At 40.5% G+C, this 14,923-nt stretch overlaps 1 protein-coding gene across 3 annotated transcripts in view; it reads right to left on the reverse strand.

The window, feature by feature from the left end:
• Positions 1–14,923, reverse strand: part of myt1a (myelin transcription factor 1a) — a 42,249-nt gene that overhangs the window by 20,852 nt on the left and 6,474 nt on the right. For all 3 annotated transcript variants that reach the window (XM_011473019.4, XM_011473018.4, XM_011473017.4), the window contains exons 3-8: positions 13,724–13,766; positions 10,439–10,504; positions 7,342–7,550; positions 6,144–7,133; positions 1,188–1,307; positions 42–132 (exon numbers count right to left, since the gene is read on the reverse strand). In XM_011473019.4, coding sequence (XP_011471321.1) covers positions 42–132; positions 1,188–1,307; positions 6,144–7,133; positions 7,342–7,550; positions 10,439–10,504; positions 13,724–13,766 — 1,519 coding nt within the window. The remainder of the gene's footprint in view (positions 1–41; positions 133–1,187; positions 1,308–6,143; positions 7,134–7,341; positions 7,551–10,438; positions 10,505–13,723; positions 13,767–14,923) is intronic.

The following is a 14,923-nucleotide window of genomic DNA, read 5'->3' on the forward strand; positions in this document are numbered from 1 at the left end:
GCGTGTGTATGTGTGTGTGTGCTCTGGGGTGCTTTGTTAACCTGCGATGCGTATTGCGGTTACTGTTCACGTGGCCTTGGCCTGAGCAGCCAGGAGTGGGACACTTCAAGACATTCTCATGCATGGCCAGGACTACAGACACACAGCACATGTAAACTCATGTCAGTATGTTTAATGTGTTCTGATGGTTTAATAGCAGTGGTAGCAGCATTAAAGGAGGCATATAAAACCATTATTCATTTAGAGTTTTTTAAATGACAGCAGACAAAAGAAGCTGCAGGGTTTTGTGTGACTTCCAAACAGAGACTGTTGGTTTTATCAACATCCTGCTTGAATAAAGACCCACTCTGATCATTTGTTGGTCTCTATTTAAAGTCTTCCCAGAGGTCTTTTAATAATCATTATGTCGTTTTTATGCTAAATCAGAAAACCTGGGTTGTTTTCTAGGGCATAGTTTCTGCAGAGCAGCAGGAGTTCATTAGAAAGTCACCTCTGAGTTGTGGGCGGGACTGTTGGTGTGGAGTTAAGCCTGCCGCCCCCCTCCCTGCCCCACTGCATAAATACTGTATTTTCCAAAGATTTTTTTTTCATGTGCTCCGGATTCACAATGATTTGAATAAAGAAATACTCAGAAATGCTACTTTAAGCCTAATTTTCTTTATAAATGTCATCCATCATGAGAAAATTGTCACAAGATCAAGTTAAAAAATAGCAAAATCACAATGTTTATCAGAGTGGGTTTTTAACATTATGTCACAAAACTGTAATATCACTTTAAACAGAAGTACACTTTGCAGAAAAGGAAGATGGAGCTGGAGGAGTTGAAATACTCCTACTCTTTCATCTTATTTGACAGAAACAGAGCAATAACATCATTCTTTAGACAAAGGCCTAATTGGACTGCCTGTCTGCAGTGAACAAAAGCAAGTTACAAACAGACCTAAGGAATCGGAGTCAACTGATAGAAACATTCCATATGTCTCCTATAGGGCAGCTGCAATGCAAAAGTGTTCTGGAGTAGCCATATTAATGTTGGTGTTAGTAGTTATCAGTAACACGAGTTTGCAGCAGTGACAGGATTTGTAGTACTGGTGGGACCAGCACATCTGTCCATGTAACAAAAGTGACTGAGCAGGCACAAGGTTAGGGTTTGATTTTGAAAGGCCATTGCTTTACAGTAAACTCACTTTCTGGAGGGATGCGGTCTTTGTGAGGACATCCGGACAGACTGCGGTGATGGGGATATAAACCAGTCACATGGCCTGTTCCATCACAACCCGGTGTGGGACACTTCACTTCTTTTTTTTCTGGGTAAAGCAGAGTGAAAAGTTTACCAGCAAAAATATGAAGTAGCAAATTAAAATATTAAATATGTGTTTATTTGCTATTAACTTCTTTTTCCATTTCGAAAAATGGTTTTGCATTTGCAACACAAATGTTTTCACATGCTTTGTGTCTCGTCTCGTCATGCTGCCTCATCATCACACTTTAATATTTCTGGAAAGAATTTGTGTTTTCTTTCCCCGTATATTTTTTAAGAACCATTCAGGCTCCTGAACTGTTTACAAAATACTGGAGAAGCTCTATTAAGCAATGTTGAAAATAAAAAGCATTTTATTTCCCCAATAGAAACTTATTGGTTAAGGCACATTCATTCTATTTACTGAATTTACTGAATTCTTATACTAAAATATATTTTGTTGTGGACATCAAAAAAAATCTGGCTGTCCCTTTTACATAGTTTAAGTTACCAAAATAAAAGCACTATGAATTTGCTTGAGTAAAAGCAACTTATATTTGAGATACAGTTGGAGTGCTTAACACTGTGATCAGTAAATAAAATGAAATTTAACATTTTATTACAATGATAGACGTTTTACAATAATATTTAGGTAGTTTTTTTTCTAAGTCATACCTTTAAAAAAAATTGTTGTGGCACAATATATATTGCGATATGTATTGTATCATGAGACGTGTATCAAGATAGGTATTGTGTCGCCAGACTTGCCAATGCACACCCCTAGTACACAGTTCAATTCTAATCTGATCTTTGATCCGCTCAAAGACGTTTTGCACATGTAATCGCAGCTTCTGACTGTGGATCGGTTCTGCAGTCTTCAACCATTCTGGTCTCTAAAAAGAAAACCCAGAATAAGCGGCAAAGCCACCAAAATAAAACAGGCTTTTGTATTTATTTCTTTTCGTGTAGCGACCTGCGTGTTTAAAATGTCCGCAGCAAAAAAAAATTTTTTGAGTTCCGACTCCGTCAAGCCGAAGGTTACATTTTATTACGATAAAGATTTTTATATAAAATATTGTTTTATTTTTAATCAATAAATGTTGAAATATAAAGAGAAAATAGCATTTTTTCATGAGTAATTTTACTTAATTTTTTTTTTCCTTTGGACAAAAGCACACAAGTTCTTCCAAAATAGGATGCGGAGAAAATGAACATAAAAGTTAAAAATGCTTCTTCTTTTAAAAACATTGAGTCTGCTTTGGTGAGCCGTCATTCTTTTACTTATTACTGCGGTTAATCTGTTCCAAAACACGTGTGCAGCCTAAAATAATATGTGCTTTAAACCTTTTTTTTGTTTTGTTTTAACAGATCTTAAAGAACTTTTTACCAATAATTTGCTCTGCAGGATTCACAGATCACCCACAGGCCTGTTGATTTAATGTCAGCAGATAAACTATACAGTTTCAGGAAATTCTCAGCCATAAATTCACAAATCTGACTAAATAGAAAATAATCAATCCTAAAAAAAAAAAAAAGAAAGAAAGAAAGTATGAATTATTTTCAAAATGATGAAAAATGAATTGTTCTTCAGTCTAAGAGACAAAATCCAGGGTAAAAAGAGCCGCTTCGGTTTCTGAGTCTCGGCAGCAGAGACCATGCTACACAAATATGGTGATTTGATTGGGTAGAATCTGGACCAATCAGCAGCTGTTTGATAGCAGCTTTGTTACGCTAGACTCAAACTTAAGAAAGAATAATCAAAGCAAGGGAGAAAGCGAGAGGAGACACATCAGATGTGAAAGCATTTATGTTGCAAACCCAAAACTATTTTCTGAAAGCAAAAAGTGTTTTAAAAAGACAACATTAAATATTTTCATTTGCTACTTAGGAAGTTTTGTTTGCAAGATGGTGGCATAAATATCACTTCAAACAAAAAAGGCTTAAAAAAAAAACTGCAGCAAAAGGTAAAGTAGTAATGAAGCTAAAAGTATAAGTGAAAAATGAAAGGACAACAAATGTACAAATAAAGTGAAAAGCATTGAACTTGTTTCACTCCTTTCCTGAGAATCTTCCTCAAATATTTCTAATAGTCGAGACAATAACTTTGTAACAAAGAAAAAAAGAGTATTGTCACCAATTTCACCGGTATCAGCTCATTTCAGCTTCCCAGCACTGTGGCTTATTTATTTGTATGTTCAAGAAGCTCATAATAATAAAGAATTAAGCTGTAAAAAAACGGAATACACTGGGTGAAATTAGATGCACTCAAACACTGTGCTTTATAAAACAACCGAGTTTCTTTAATGACACATAAGAGAATAACCAGCTTATTGGATCAGAAATATTCCTCTTCTGATGGTCTTTGAATCTTTTAATTTTAAATGTAATACTTTAATGTTTAGCAAAGATTAACATGGTGAGCCTATTGAAAATGAATAGGGTAGGATTTTAAATTGATACCCTATCGTACGATCAACACGTGACGCAAACAAAAATCTTTGTAGAGATTAAATTTAGCTAAAGCTTTTTCCCATCTGTTGTTTTTTGAGTTTTGTCTAAAAGTATTTTATTTTTGATCGTACTCTCAGTTATAAATAGAAACAGAATGACTTTTTTTGTAAAATATTCAACGCACAACAGAAATAAATGATTTAGTCTCCAGTTAGAATTAGAGGGAAGATATTGAGAAAACTAAAATCTAAAACTGAGCAGAAACAAGCTACTAAGAGACATCATGAGAATCAGATAACTGTATTTGATCTTACTGACAGTCATTATCTGGTAAAAGCTTAGTGCTGAAATTGGTGCAACATCACATTGTTAAGTTATAAAAATAAACATTCTGTGGATCTCAGATGGCTAGTTTGGGCTGAACATCACAAAGGGACAACACTTTTTAGCCGATCACGGGCTGCTGCTGACAGTCGCAGTTCATTCTGAACAGGTCCTACCCTAAAACAAAATGCAGGAAGGGGCTCTGCAAGTGGGGCTGAGTGGGCTCTTGGAAACGTAAGTGACTTTAGACCCACGGATGAGACTGAACACAAGCCCTGAAGTTTGCCTTTTTCATAGGAAAGAAGGAGAGATGGTTTGATTAGATGCTGGTTCTCCTTCCTCTGTCAGACTGACTCCTCAATTGAAACCATCACTGAAAGAAATCCACAGCAAACCCATCTCTTCAGCTGGAACAAAGTCCAGGCCTCGAGGGCCGCATTCCTGCATGATTTCTAACATACCCTGCTCTGGCATGTTCTAATTGCCTGGACACACCTAAGCCAGGTAATCAGTCATGAGTAGGACTTGGAAATCCAGAAATCATGCTGACACAGCGGCCCTCAAGGCCTGTAGTTGCCCATCCCTAAATGTAGACTTTAGCTCACAAACAAAACGGATTCTGTGTGTTAATCCTTTATCTGAGTAGCTGTGGGGAAGGGACTTTAAGGGTTAGAGCAACGTAGAACAAAGCTCCTACTGAGATATTAGTTGTTGTTGTTCCCCTTTTGGCACATCTCTTCATGGGTCGCCACAGTGAATCAGCTTTCTCTGATTCGCACAGGTGTTTGGCAGAGACTTTTACACCAGATGCCCTTCCGGACACAACCCTGTATTTAATCCAGACTGGGGACCGGCACAGGGAGACCCAGACTTGGGCCCACTTGTGGCAACATAGTTACGCTGTAGCGCCTAACTACATAAGGACCTACACTGGATGAAGCTCATCACGCCCCTGGAAAAAGCACCCTGGTTTCCTATGTGCCAGTCCTGCGCTTAACCAACGGCGCTATTGAGTGAATTGTCCCTCCATCTAAGCCTTTATCACATCTACCCATCCGGCTTTTGTGGGTTTTTGGGTTGTCCGGGTCTGTGGAGGGTCTTAGAGAGGAGCACCTACATCCTAAGGTGTGTCTTATAGTTCCTTTGAGGCTGTCCTGAAAGGAACTGAGAGGTCCTGAGGGACGCCGTGAAAATGGAACGTTCCATTGCCGTGCGTATTGTAAATGTATCGTGAAATATTTGTAAGGACAATGTAAGTTACACGCAGTTATGATGTACGGGTGAAACTGTTGAACGGTGTCCTTAAGCTGCAATATAATCATCAGTGAGGTGGCTCCTTACTGATCACGCACAAACGCTGCAAACACAGGGTGTGCACGTGATGCGTAAGTGCCTGTAGGATGTCCACACAAGCAACACTCTCTAATTTCATAAATTATAACAGTCAACCAAGGAGCACCTGCACTAGAACAATACTAACGGGCTCCTTGTGCAGTTTGCAGGGTTTGGGTCTGCATGACAAGCCTGTATCTCTCCTACTTCAACACCATTTACTCTTTTGTGTTGTTTAACCCTTGTGCTATCTTAGATGACCCCCCCTTCCATTGACGTGTTCTCCCTACCATGACAAAGGTGGATGAAGGTGGAAAGATTTCATGTAATCCATGGACACCAGTGAAGATCACAAATCATTGAAGAAAAAAGGTTCAGAGCACTGTCTAGTGGGTCTAGATGACCCAACTCCCAATGGTAAAGTGCCTAGGATAGCACAAGGGTTAAGTGTTTACTATGTCCCGCCACCTGCAGAATGACTGTAGAAATACACGTGCATGAACGTTTTCTCTCTATTGGTTCACTGAACGATCGATGATCTTGATATTTCGTGAGTTAATTGTGTTCTCCGTACAGGTTTGGCCATTTTCCACCAGCAGACAGCCCGTACCCACCCCGTATCCCCCCTCAAGGGCAATTGTGACTAAGGCTTTACTGGGGTAAAAACATCCACAGGGTTTTTGATGAAAATCAAAATCTAATTAGAAATGCTTCTCATCTGTTTTTAGACTTTTAACATAAAGGTAGCCCGTTATTTATCTGTGTCCACAGCTCAGATGAATGCCAGTGTGAGTACCTTTGTTGAAGTAGCTGCTGCGGCGGGCGGCTGCAGCGCTTTCTGAGGCCTTAATGGAGCTGCCGTGTGGTTGGTAGTCTGAGGAGCTGAAGCTCTCTGAACCTCCCTGCACCTCCTCCGCCTTCAGGGCAATGGCCTGCTCCAACAGCCCAAGGTTGCCCCGGGTCATGTCCCAGTTCTCAGAGTCATCTGTAATTCCTGAGCCCACCGAGGCGTGTTCATGCTCCTCTTCTTCCTCTTCCTCCTCTTCTTCATCTTCCTCCTCATCTTCATCATCTTCTTCTTCCTCTTCCTCATCCTCAGATGGAACTTCTACTACCAATGTACCAGGAGAAGCGTTGCCTGAGTCATGGTCTCCCTCTTCATCTTCATCTTCCACCTGATTTGGACTCTTCTCCTGCTTCTCCTCATCATCTTCCTCATCCCCTTCATCATAACCCTGTTTACTTGCCACAAGGGAGATGACTGTTTGGTCCCTGAGTAATATCTCTGAATCAGTTCCCTGAGTGGCTGGAACAGCTGCTTCCGGCTCGGTTCTTCCTCCCTCCTCGTCTTCCTCTGCTTGTTCTTCTGCCTCGTCGTCGTCCCTCTCTGGTTCTTCCTGTTGGGATTCTTTGACCTGAAAGTTGTAATCTCCAGTAGAATACTGGTGATCAGAGTTTTGCTGCCTCATCATGGGTCTGGTTACCTTTCTCTTATCTAATGCGTTACATTGAATTTCCTCTTTCTCTTCCCTTTCCTCCTCCTCGATTTCTGTTTCATGAAGCTCAGCAGCAGCAGTTTTCTCTGTGGGTAGATCTGATTCCTCACATTCTTCCACATCCATGACACCTTTGTTGTCATGGAGATAATCAGTCATTACCAGTTTTACCTCCTCACTGATCCCATGACTCTCAGCTTTGAATTCGGAAGCAATGGTTATTTCCCTTAGATCATCGTGCAGAGACTGTGGTGTTTTGGCATCCTCTGCTATCACCATTGAGCTGTCCTCTGTGGACGACAAGCAGAGATACACGTTCATAGTAACTGGATGATCATCCTATTCAGCATTAAAAGTAAAGTGTTTTGTGGGAATCAGTCATTGAAGAAATTCCTATGACTAAACACAAGATGAATCAAAACAAATGGACAGTGGCTCAGTGTTTTACCTAAATAACAGAGATGTTGTAGTTATTTTTTCTGGTTTGGCTTCACTCACCTTGTGTCACTTCAGTTTTTGCTTTAATTGTGTCTTTGATTACATCTTCTCCTACTTCCTCATTGCCTATCCGCTCTTCTTCCTCTGCTGTGTCGCTTTCTTCTTCAGGCCTTTTTGTTGGCAGGTTTCTCTGTTTGGATGCAGGCTGGTTCTCCTCAGCTTCAGCCTCTTCTAGCTTCCGTTTCTTTACAATTGGACAGCCCAGAACACTGGATGGAGGGAAATGTGTTCACACATGTTTCACACTCCAGTTGTTAGACATACACAGATATGTCACTAACCCAAGTTCTCTAAAGATAAGTTACCGTTACTAATATCTAAAGGTGCGGAAACACAAAGAATGACAAATGTGAACAGTGACTCGTTTTCCTGGTGCAGTGGGTGGAGCTGGACAATTATTTTACACAACAATTTAATATCTGAGACAAAAAAGCCACTTATATGAATGTATACGGAAACCCCGGACAAACTTTGTCCACAGTTCACTGTTAGTTTTATCAGGCTAATGTAGCAGCTGGGTAGCTCTGTTGGTAAGGTGAAAGGCTACCATGCAGGAATCCAGGGTTCCATTCCCAGAGGGGAATGAACAGTGGTACTGGGGGCAATTACCATATCAATTGTGAGCAATTAACATCACCCAGTGAGGACCCTTAGGCAAGACCCTTAACACTACTGCCTCCCAAGTGCAGATAACTCCCTCAGGGGATGGGTCAAATGCAGAGAAGAATTTCCCCATTGTGAAATAAATAATCTATTAATATTAAAAACTTTGGGCCACAGAGAAACAAATAGTTTTCATTTTATTATTACATTTTGCCCCCCCCCCCCCCCCCAAAATAGCGAAATATGAGTAAAAAGTGACAAAAAAAATATTACTTGTAGAAATGTGCACTAAACCTGTGTTTTTCAACCAGTGTGCCACTGCACACTAGTGTGCCGTGGGAAATTGCCCTCATTAACTGATCTAAAAACATTTCCCATCTCCAGGATATCAGTTCTGTGTTCATCCAAACAGGCCCTGATAAAACACTGAGTAGTTAGGAATATAAAAGATCATAAAAAAAACTTTTTTCTTTGTGTTTATTTGATTCTATTAAAGACATTTTGATAAGAATGACGGTACCGCGATTTAGCTGCAGTATTAACTGTTTTAGGGAAAGTCCCGCCCCTTTAACTGTCTCCGCCAATCATTCTTGGAGGCTTAATCACACGTCATCAGTCTGACCAATTAGAAGTGATTAAAGTCTTCACTTCCTTGTTCAGATTCTGCTCATAAAGTCTCTCAGTTCCAACAAAAATACCAGCTAAAGCTCGTCTTCAGTGGTGTAGCTTTCCACAGAATCCGGTGTCAGACCGTGGAACAAGTGGACAAAACCATGAAGCTCAGAGACGCTAGTCTGTTAGTGTTCGGCGGCTGTTTGCACTACATCTCCCATGATGCATTGGGTTAAAGTGATAGCGTCTCGGTGCACAAGGAGTCTCTCCTATTAAAGTCTTGAAACAACGAACACACATCAAACAGTTCTTAAATCTTCTAACTTAACTTTTATTACATCTTTTAGAAAAACAGCTGCAACTTCCAGCTTTTTCTGCCACAATTATCACAAAAATACATGTGAGATTGCGGAGGGGCTGTAAATCAAAATAGACTATGAGTTTCTCCTTTTTTTCTTTTTTTTTTGGATGCTGGTGTGCCGCGGGATTTTTGTCAAGGTTAAAATGAGCCATGCCTCAAAAAAGGTTGAAAAACACTGCACCAAACAATGTGTTAGTACTGTAGCAAGTAAGGGTTAATGGCCGACTAAGTGTGCGTTATTACTTTTTAACGCACGCCGTGGAAGCCTGAACCGTCTGACGCGAGAAGTGCGTTAAAAAGTAATAACGCACACTTCGTCGGCCATTACCCCGCTTATACCATGGTCACTTACAAAAGCAATACATATTAACCAGTTTGCAGTCCTTAATTCTTGTTTTTTTTTATTCCGATTTGGATCGCTTATCTCACAAAAAGCATCGCGCCTACATCACGTGACAAATAGTCCGCGTCCATCGCACCACCGCTGCAGTCAAGATTCGCCGATATATATATGCTGATCTTTTCGATGGGTTGAATAAAGCATCAGTTCAGAGAGAAAGTTCCCCTCTTATGAAGCAAAATGATGAAGCACAAGGTTATTTTAAAGAAGCAGGCGCAGTGATACAAAACATTTAAGCTAGGACACCGGAACTTCTTTTTTCACTGTGCGGTTATCAGGTTTTAATGCATACCCAGCAGCCAATCAGAATCGAGCATTCACCCGGACCATGGTATAAATTCTATTAACCTCATACATAACAGGTTCATCCGTTAATCACTACAACTGTGAAAACCTAGAAGATGGAGAGGCGTCTTTTCAGAATGATGGCCCTGGTTTATGGAACAGTCTGCCGGAGGACCTGAGGGCCGCAGAGCACAGATGCTTGTAAGAAAAGGCTTAAGACCTTTTAGCTCATTTTATTATTTCTGTTTATTTTGGATCTATTCATTTTATCATATTTTAGGATTTTACACTGGACTATTAATAATTCATTTGAATTCTCTTTATGGTCATGTTTTATTATTTTATTGCTTTTATCAAATGTTTACTCTGTATTTTCCCTTTTATGTTCATTTTTGGTTCCAGCGCTTCCTCAGTTGGATCCTCTACCTGGGACAGAGGATCTCTGGGAACCTAGTGAACCTGATGGGAACCTGGATTGCCGGATTTTCTGTGGTGAGGCTGTTCGCCGCACCTGGCTGGCTATGCAGCCGCTCCCAGAAGAAGAAGTCACACCCATGAGCGTTTCAGCTTTTTCTGTGCTCTATTCTAATGTTTGTCTCCATTGGTTGGGGGGGCGAAGGGGATGTGGGTCCGGGGGAAGGGCGGAGGGGGGGGGCACAATTTATATATATATATGTTTTTATATTATTTGTTGGCTTTTGGTATAAAGCAATTTGTGTTTCATATGAAAAGTGCTATGAAAGAAAAGTTGGATTGGATTGGATAATAGTGACAAGCGTGTCAAAACATTTGACTGCATTTGTTGATCCACAGGAAGGTTTATAAGTGTGACCTACCTTCTGTGTCTGGAGTATCTGCCACTGACATGCCCTTTGCCATCACATCCTGGGGTGGGACAGGTGCTGCAGGATCACAAACATTAATAGCCACATGTTGCTGACACTAATTTTCTGCAAAAAAAAGTGTTACAGCAGGGCAAAAGGGTGATATTTGTAACAAACCCATTCTGTTGTCCCATTAAAAAAGCGGAGATGTCTAAAGAATCCAGGAAATCAATTTATTTTTAGTTTTTAAAGAGCTCATGTTGCAGAAAAATGATTTGGCACCCACAAGCAATGATTCACCTGAATACTTTGTAATGTAACCCAGGTTTCAATAACAGAGGTCAAAACTTTCCAGTTGGTCTTCACCAGTTTTGGACAGTAGCTGCTAATTTGGTCCATTCTTCCATATAGATCTTCTCTAGAGCTGTGATGTTTTCTGCTGGAAAACACAGGCTTTCATCTTTCTCATTAGATTGGATAGAGGTCCAGAGACTGGCTAGAACCTTGAAGCGCTTCTAATGTTGCTACTCCTTTGGTGCCTTTACAATGTGCTTGTTATCATTGTCATGCTGGAACATCAAGGCATGTTTCATCCTCAGTGCTCTCACTGATGGATGGAAGGAGGTTTTTGACCAGAATCTCTCCAGATATGTCCCCATTAACCAGCTCTGTGCCCTTGTGGTAGAGTGTCCACCTGGAAGGTTGTGAGTTCAAATCCAGGTCGTGTCATACCAAAGACTTTAAAAAAAATGGGACCCAATGCCTCCCTGCTGGAACTCAGCATTATTGTCTTTCCAGTCCCAGCTCTCATCAGGTCACTGACCAGTTTTCCAGTGTACTGCCAGGCTGTTTCCTCACCGTTCTTCAGATCAATTGCTCTCCACCAGGTGAGATGGAGCCCCAGATGGAGGGAGATGGAGGTAAACAATCTTTTCCCTGGTTTTCTTTGACAGCTCTTTGGTCATGGTGGGAAGGTTGCAGTGTGACCGTTTAAGGGTGTGGACAGGTGTCTGTACAGCTAACCAATTTAACACTAGAACGCCCAGGATTTTTCACTCCCCCTGCAGCGTCCAGAGCACAGCCAAATGGCTGGGTGGCTCGAAATGACTAATTCAACAGCCTTCAATTAGCCACTTTTCATTTGTAAATGCAGCACCAACTACCTGATCATCTGGATGAAGACATGTCCTAGCTAACCACATTCTTTACTCAGATCAGGGTGGGGGAGGTTTTTCTCCTTCAAAAGAGCCTCCAAGCTCTGACAAACTTTGACTCCCAGTTTGTCAACTGAAAAACCAAGATGCCTTATTTTTACTGCCCTGAGCAGACATTGAAAATGATCCTGGAGCAATTCAACCCATTTGACTCTGAAGGAGAAGAGATAGTCCTTTAGCTGGACTCAGGCTGATATTTCTTTTGATAAGATTTCATGAACATCTTGTTCTCATTTGCTGATTCTAGCAGTTGTCTATCCCTTTATTTTCTGTGCCTGCTCATCTTGGTCAGGATCACAGGGGTCTGCTGGAGCACATCCCAGCTAGTCACAAGCAACTGGGGAGGGGTACACCCTGGATGGGTCACCAGTCCATTGCAGGGCCACATAGATAAATAACCATGCACACTCACATACACACCTATGAGAAATTTAGTCATTTAATTTAACCACATGTTTCTTGGACTGGGGAGGCAAAGGAGGCCTATTTGACATGTTTTGGAATTTATAGTTTCAACTAGAATTCAACAAAAAACAAAAAAAATTAAAATAAACAAGTGAAACAACATATATCTTTACATTGCTGAAGGTTTTCATTGCTCAGATCTCAGAAATCAGATCACAGATGAGGAGATTTCATTGCCATCAGAAAAGAGAGGACGACAGAGAGGAGACACACTGTGCCAACAGAAAAAGCAAAAGATGGCACGATGTGGCATTCAGAAAAGGTTGGGAGGCCTCTCCATCACAGCCCAATTGAATGTTACACTGCTGAGGAAGAGCCAACTGCTTTGGTCAGAAGTACGGTGTCGACTCGCTTACAGAGTTTCCTGTTTCCTCACTCTGAACATGCTTCAGACTATTCGGGACTGTGTTGTTCAGCATGAACGTCAGACAGAAGATGACAGCTGGTTCATGGCCCTCCCTGAACTAATGGGGTTCATTGCCATCCTACTTGTGAGGAGGGGATAAAACTTCCATCCATGCAAAACGCAAGATGCAAGATGGTTGGTGAAAATGGGAAATCCACTGATCTAAAAAAACTATGGTCAGAAACCACTTCAAAGATATCATGCTGCATTTACACTTTGATGTCAAGGGCACGCGCATGGAACAAGTTGGGACTGACAGGTTTCCTGCAATCTCCAATGTTTGTGGGTTTGTTGTAGCCAACTGCATCAAACTTTCAACCCAAGAGAAATTCACTGGGAGCTTCCAGAATCAGTAAAAACCCTTGCACAGGTACATGCGGGAGCTGAGAAGGCGAAAAAGGAATACCGTGTTTGGTGACAAGCTCCCATACCTGGCAAAGGGAAACGGGCAATATGCCAGGTGAATAGTCAGTACAAGAACAATAATGACAGAGTGTGCTTTGTTGATTGCTACAAGTATACCATGTGGCAAATGCAGAAAGGAGATTTTGGGGCAGTACCAAGTATGCGCAGACAAGTAGTGGGTTGAAGATATGACTTTGACCACATGATTTCTTTGCTTGAACATTTCAGTATTATGTCGGTAAAGAGGTGTCTCTTGTGCATGAACAATAAATCTCAGCCAAAAAAGAAAAACCAAACTGTGGTGACCTCTTACTAGAAGTGACAGAGGTGAGGGGAAATAGTGAAAACTTGCGCAGCCACTTGGCTTGTGCTTTTTGCATGCCAAAAGAACAACCTAATGGCTGTGCTGTTCATGTGCAAAATATGTTGAAGGCTGCTCTTTGGGCATGTAAATTTGAATTAATCCAGCCACTTGGCTGTCCCTTGGACATTGTAGGTAGAAAAGCCAAATGGCTGCCCTACGGACGTTCTAGTGTTAAACAGGTGACATTAATACAGAATGTTTGTTTGTTTGTAGGAGATACATTCTTATTTTCTGCTACGTTACAAGGTACAGCTAGATATTTTAACAATCAAACAATAAGACTTCCTGGATTCTTTTGTCACATTCTGTCTCTCACAGTCGAAATGTTTCCATGATGAAAATTAAAGACCAAACTCATCTCTTAAGTGGGAATATTCGCAGAATCTGTGACAGACAAAAACTTTTTTTGCCCTACTGAATCTTGAAGCAGAAAAGGACATTACCTTAGCTCCAATTTCATCTCTTGTTTTTCTGGTTCTGTTGACCCTGTGAGAGAGAAAAAACTGTCAATATACAGAACTTTATATCTATGCTCTGAAGTTATACAATTGCCAATGCAGACTACAGCTCTTTAAAAATACAGAGTCACAGTGATAAAGTCATTTGGCAAAAATATCTAGTATTAGATTTTTAAACAAACAAAGTTTCTGTAGTTACTACAAATGTGTACAAACTGGTGGAACCGTGCTGTTAATGAAAGCACATCTAGTAATGATCAGAAAGTAATTTGAATCTTAAAATAGGAAATTACTAAAAAAATCAATTAATCACGATCAGGAGTCAATGCAAAAGTCACAATTTTGAGTAAGTTTGAGATTTTGTTACACTTTCCTATGAAATATGTTAACCAGAGCTGAGCAGCAATGGGTTACTGGCAGTAATTTATAGTTTACTTGTTTAATGTTTGCCAGCTTCTTTATTTTATATAATTCCGGTTCTTTTCTAATATATTATTAATCAGCTTAATCAGCTTAGATCAATATCTTATTTTCTTTCATCTGTATTTTGTGTTCCCTGCTTCATTCAGTATCTATGACCTCCTATTGCGGCACCTTTAGATTGTTTGTCCTTGCTTTATGTGTCTTCTACTCTAGCTTTGTTTTTTGAATTCAGGTAATCAGGCTGCCAACCCTAACCTTGTTCTGTTGTGAGCACTCTTTTAAAACTTTAAGACTCCTCTAAAATCTCACCTAATTTAAATCAACATGTGTTTTTTAAATGTAGGTTTAGCTCAAGTGTTCAGGTATACATTGTCTATTTCCTCCAGTCGAAACAAGTCAGGCCATAAACCTGCATGTCTGGGCTATTTTTAGTCTGGACTTTTGAGAATGACTTAAAACCTGTAGTGTGTCCAGCAGTAGTCAGGAACCATGAACTGGTTTTCATGTTTTCTTTAAATGCACCATAGAGAGCTGCCATCGTTCTGTTTTGTTTTGTTTTTCAGTGCTGCATCTGAGCGTTCACGGATGATTTACAGAGGAGAAGAGACCTTCACTTTGGCAGTTTTCATGAGGTTGAAATCACAACATTAAACAACATGCAACCAAATTTGGGAAAAAAAGAAAAGAAAAGTAAAGTAAAATGAAAAAGGACTGCGACAGACTGGCAACCTGTCCAGGCTGTACCCCGCCTTTGCCCAAGAG

This window comes from Oryzias latipes, chromosome 7, assembly GCF_053564925.1.
Source record: "Oryzias latipes strain Hd-rR chromosome 7, Olatipes_Hd-rR_3.1".
Taxonomy (NCBI): Eukaryota; Metazoa; Chordata; class Actinopteri; order Beloniformes; family Adrianichthyidae; genus Oryzias; species Oryzias latipes.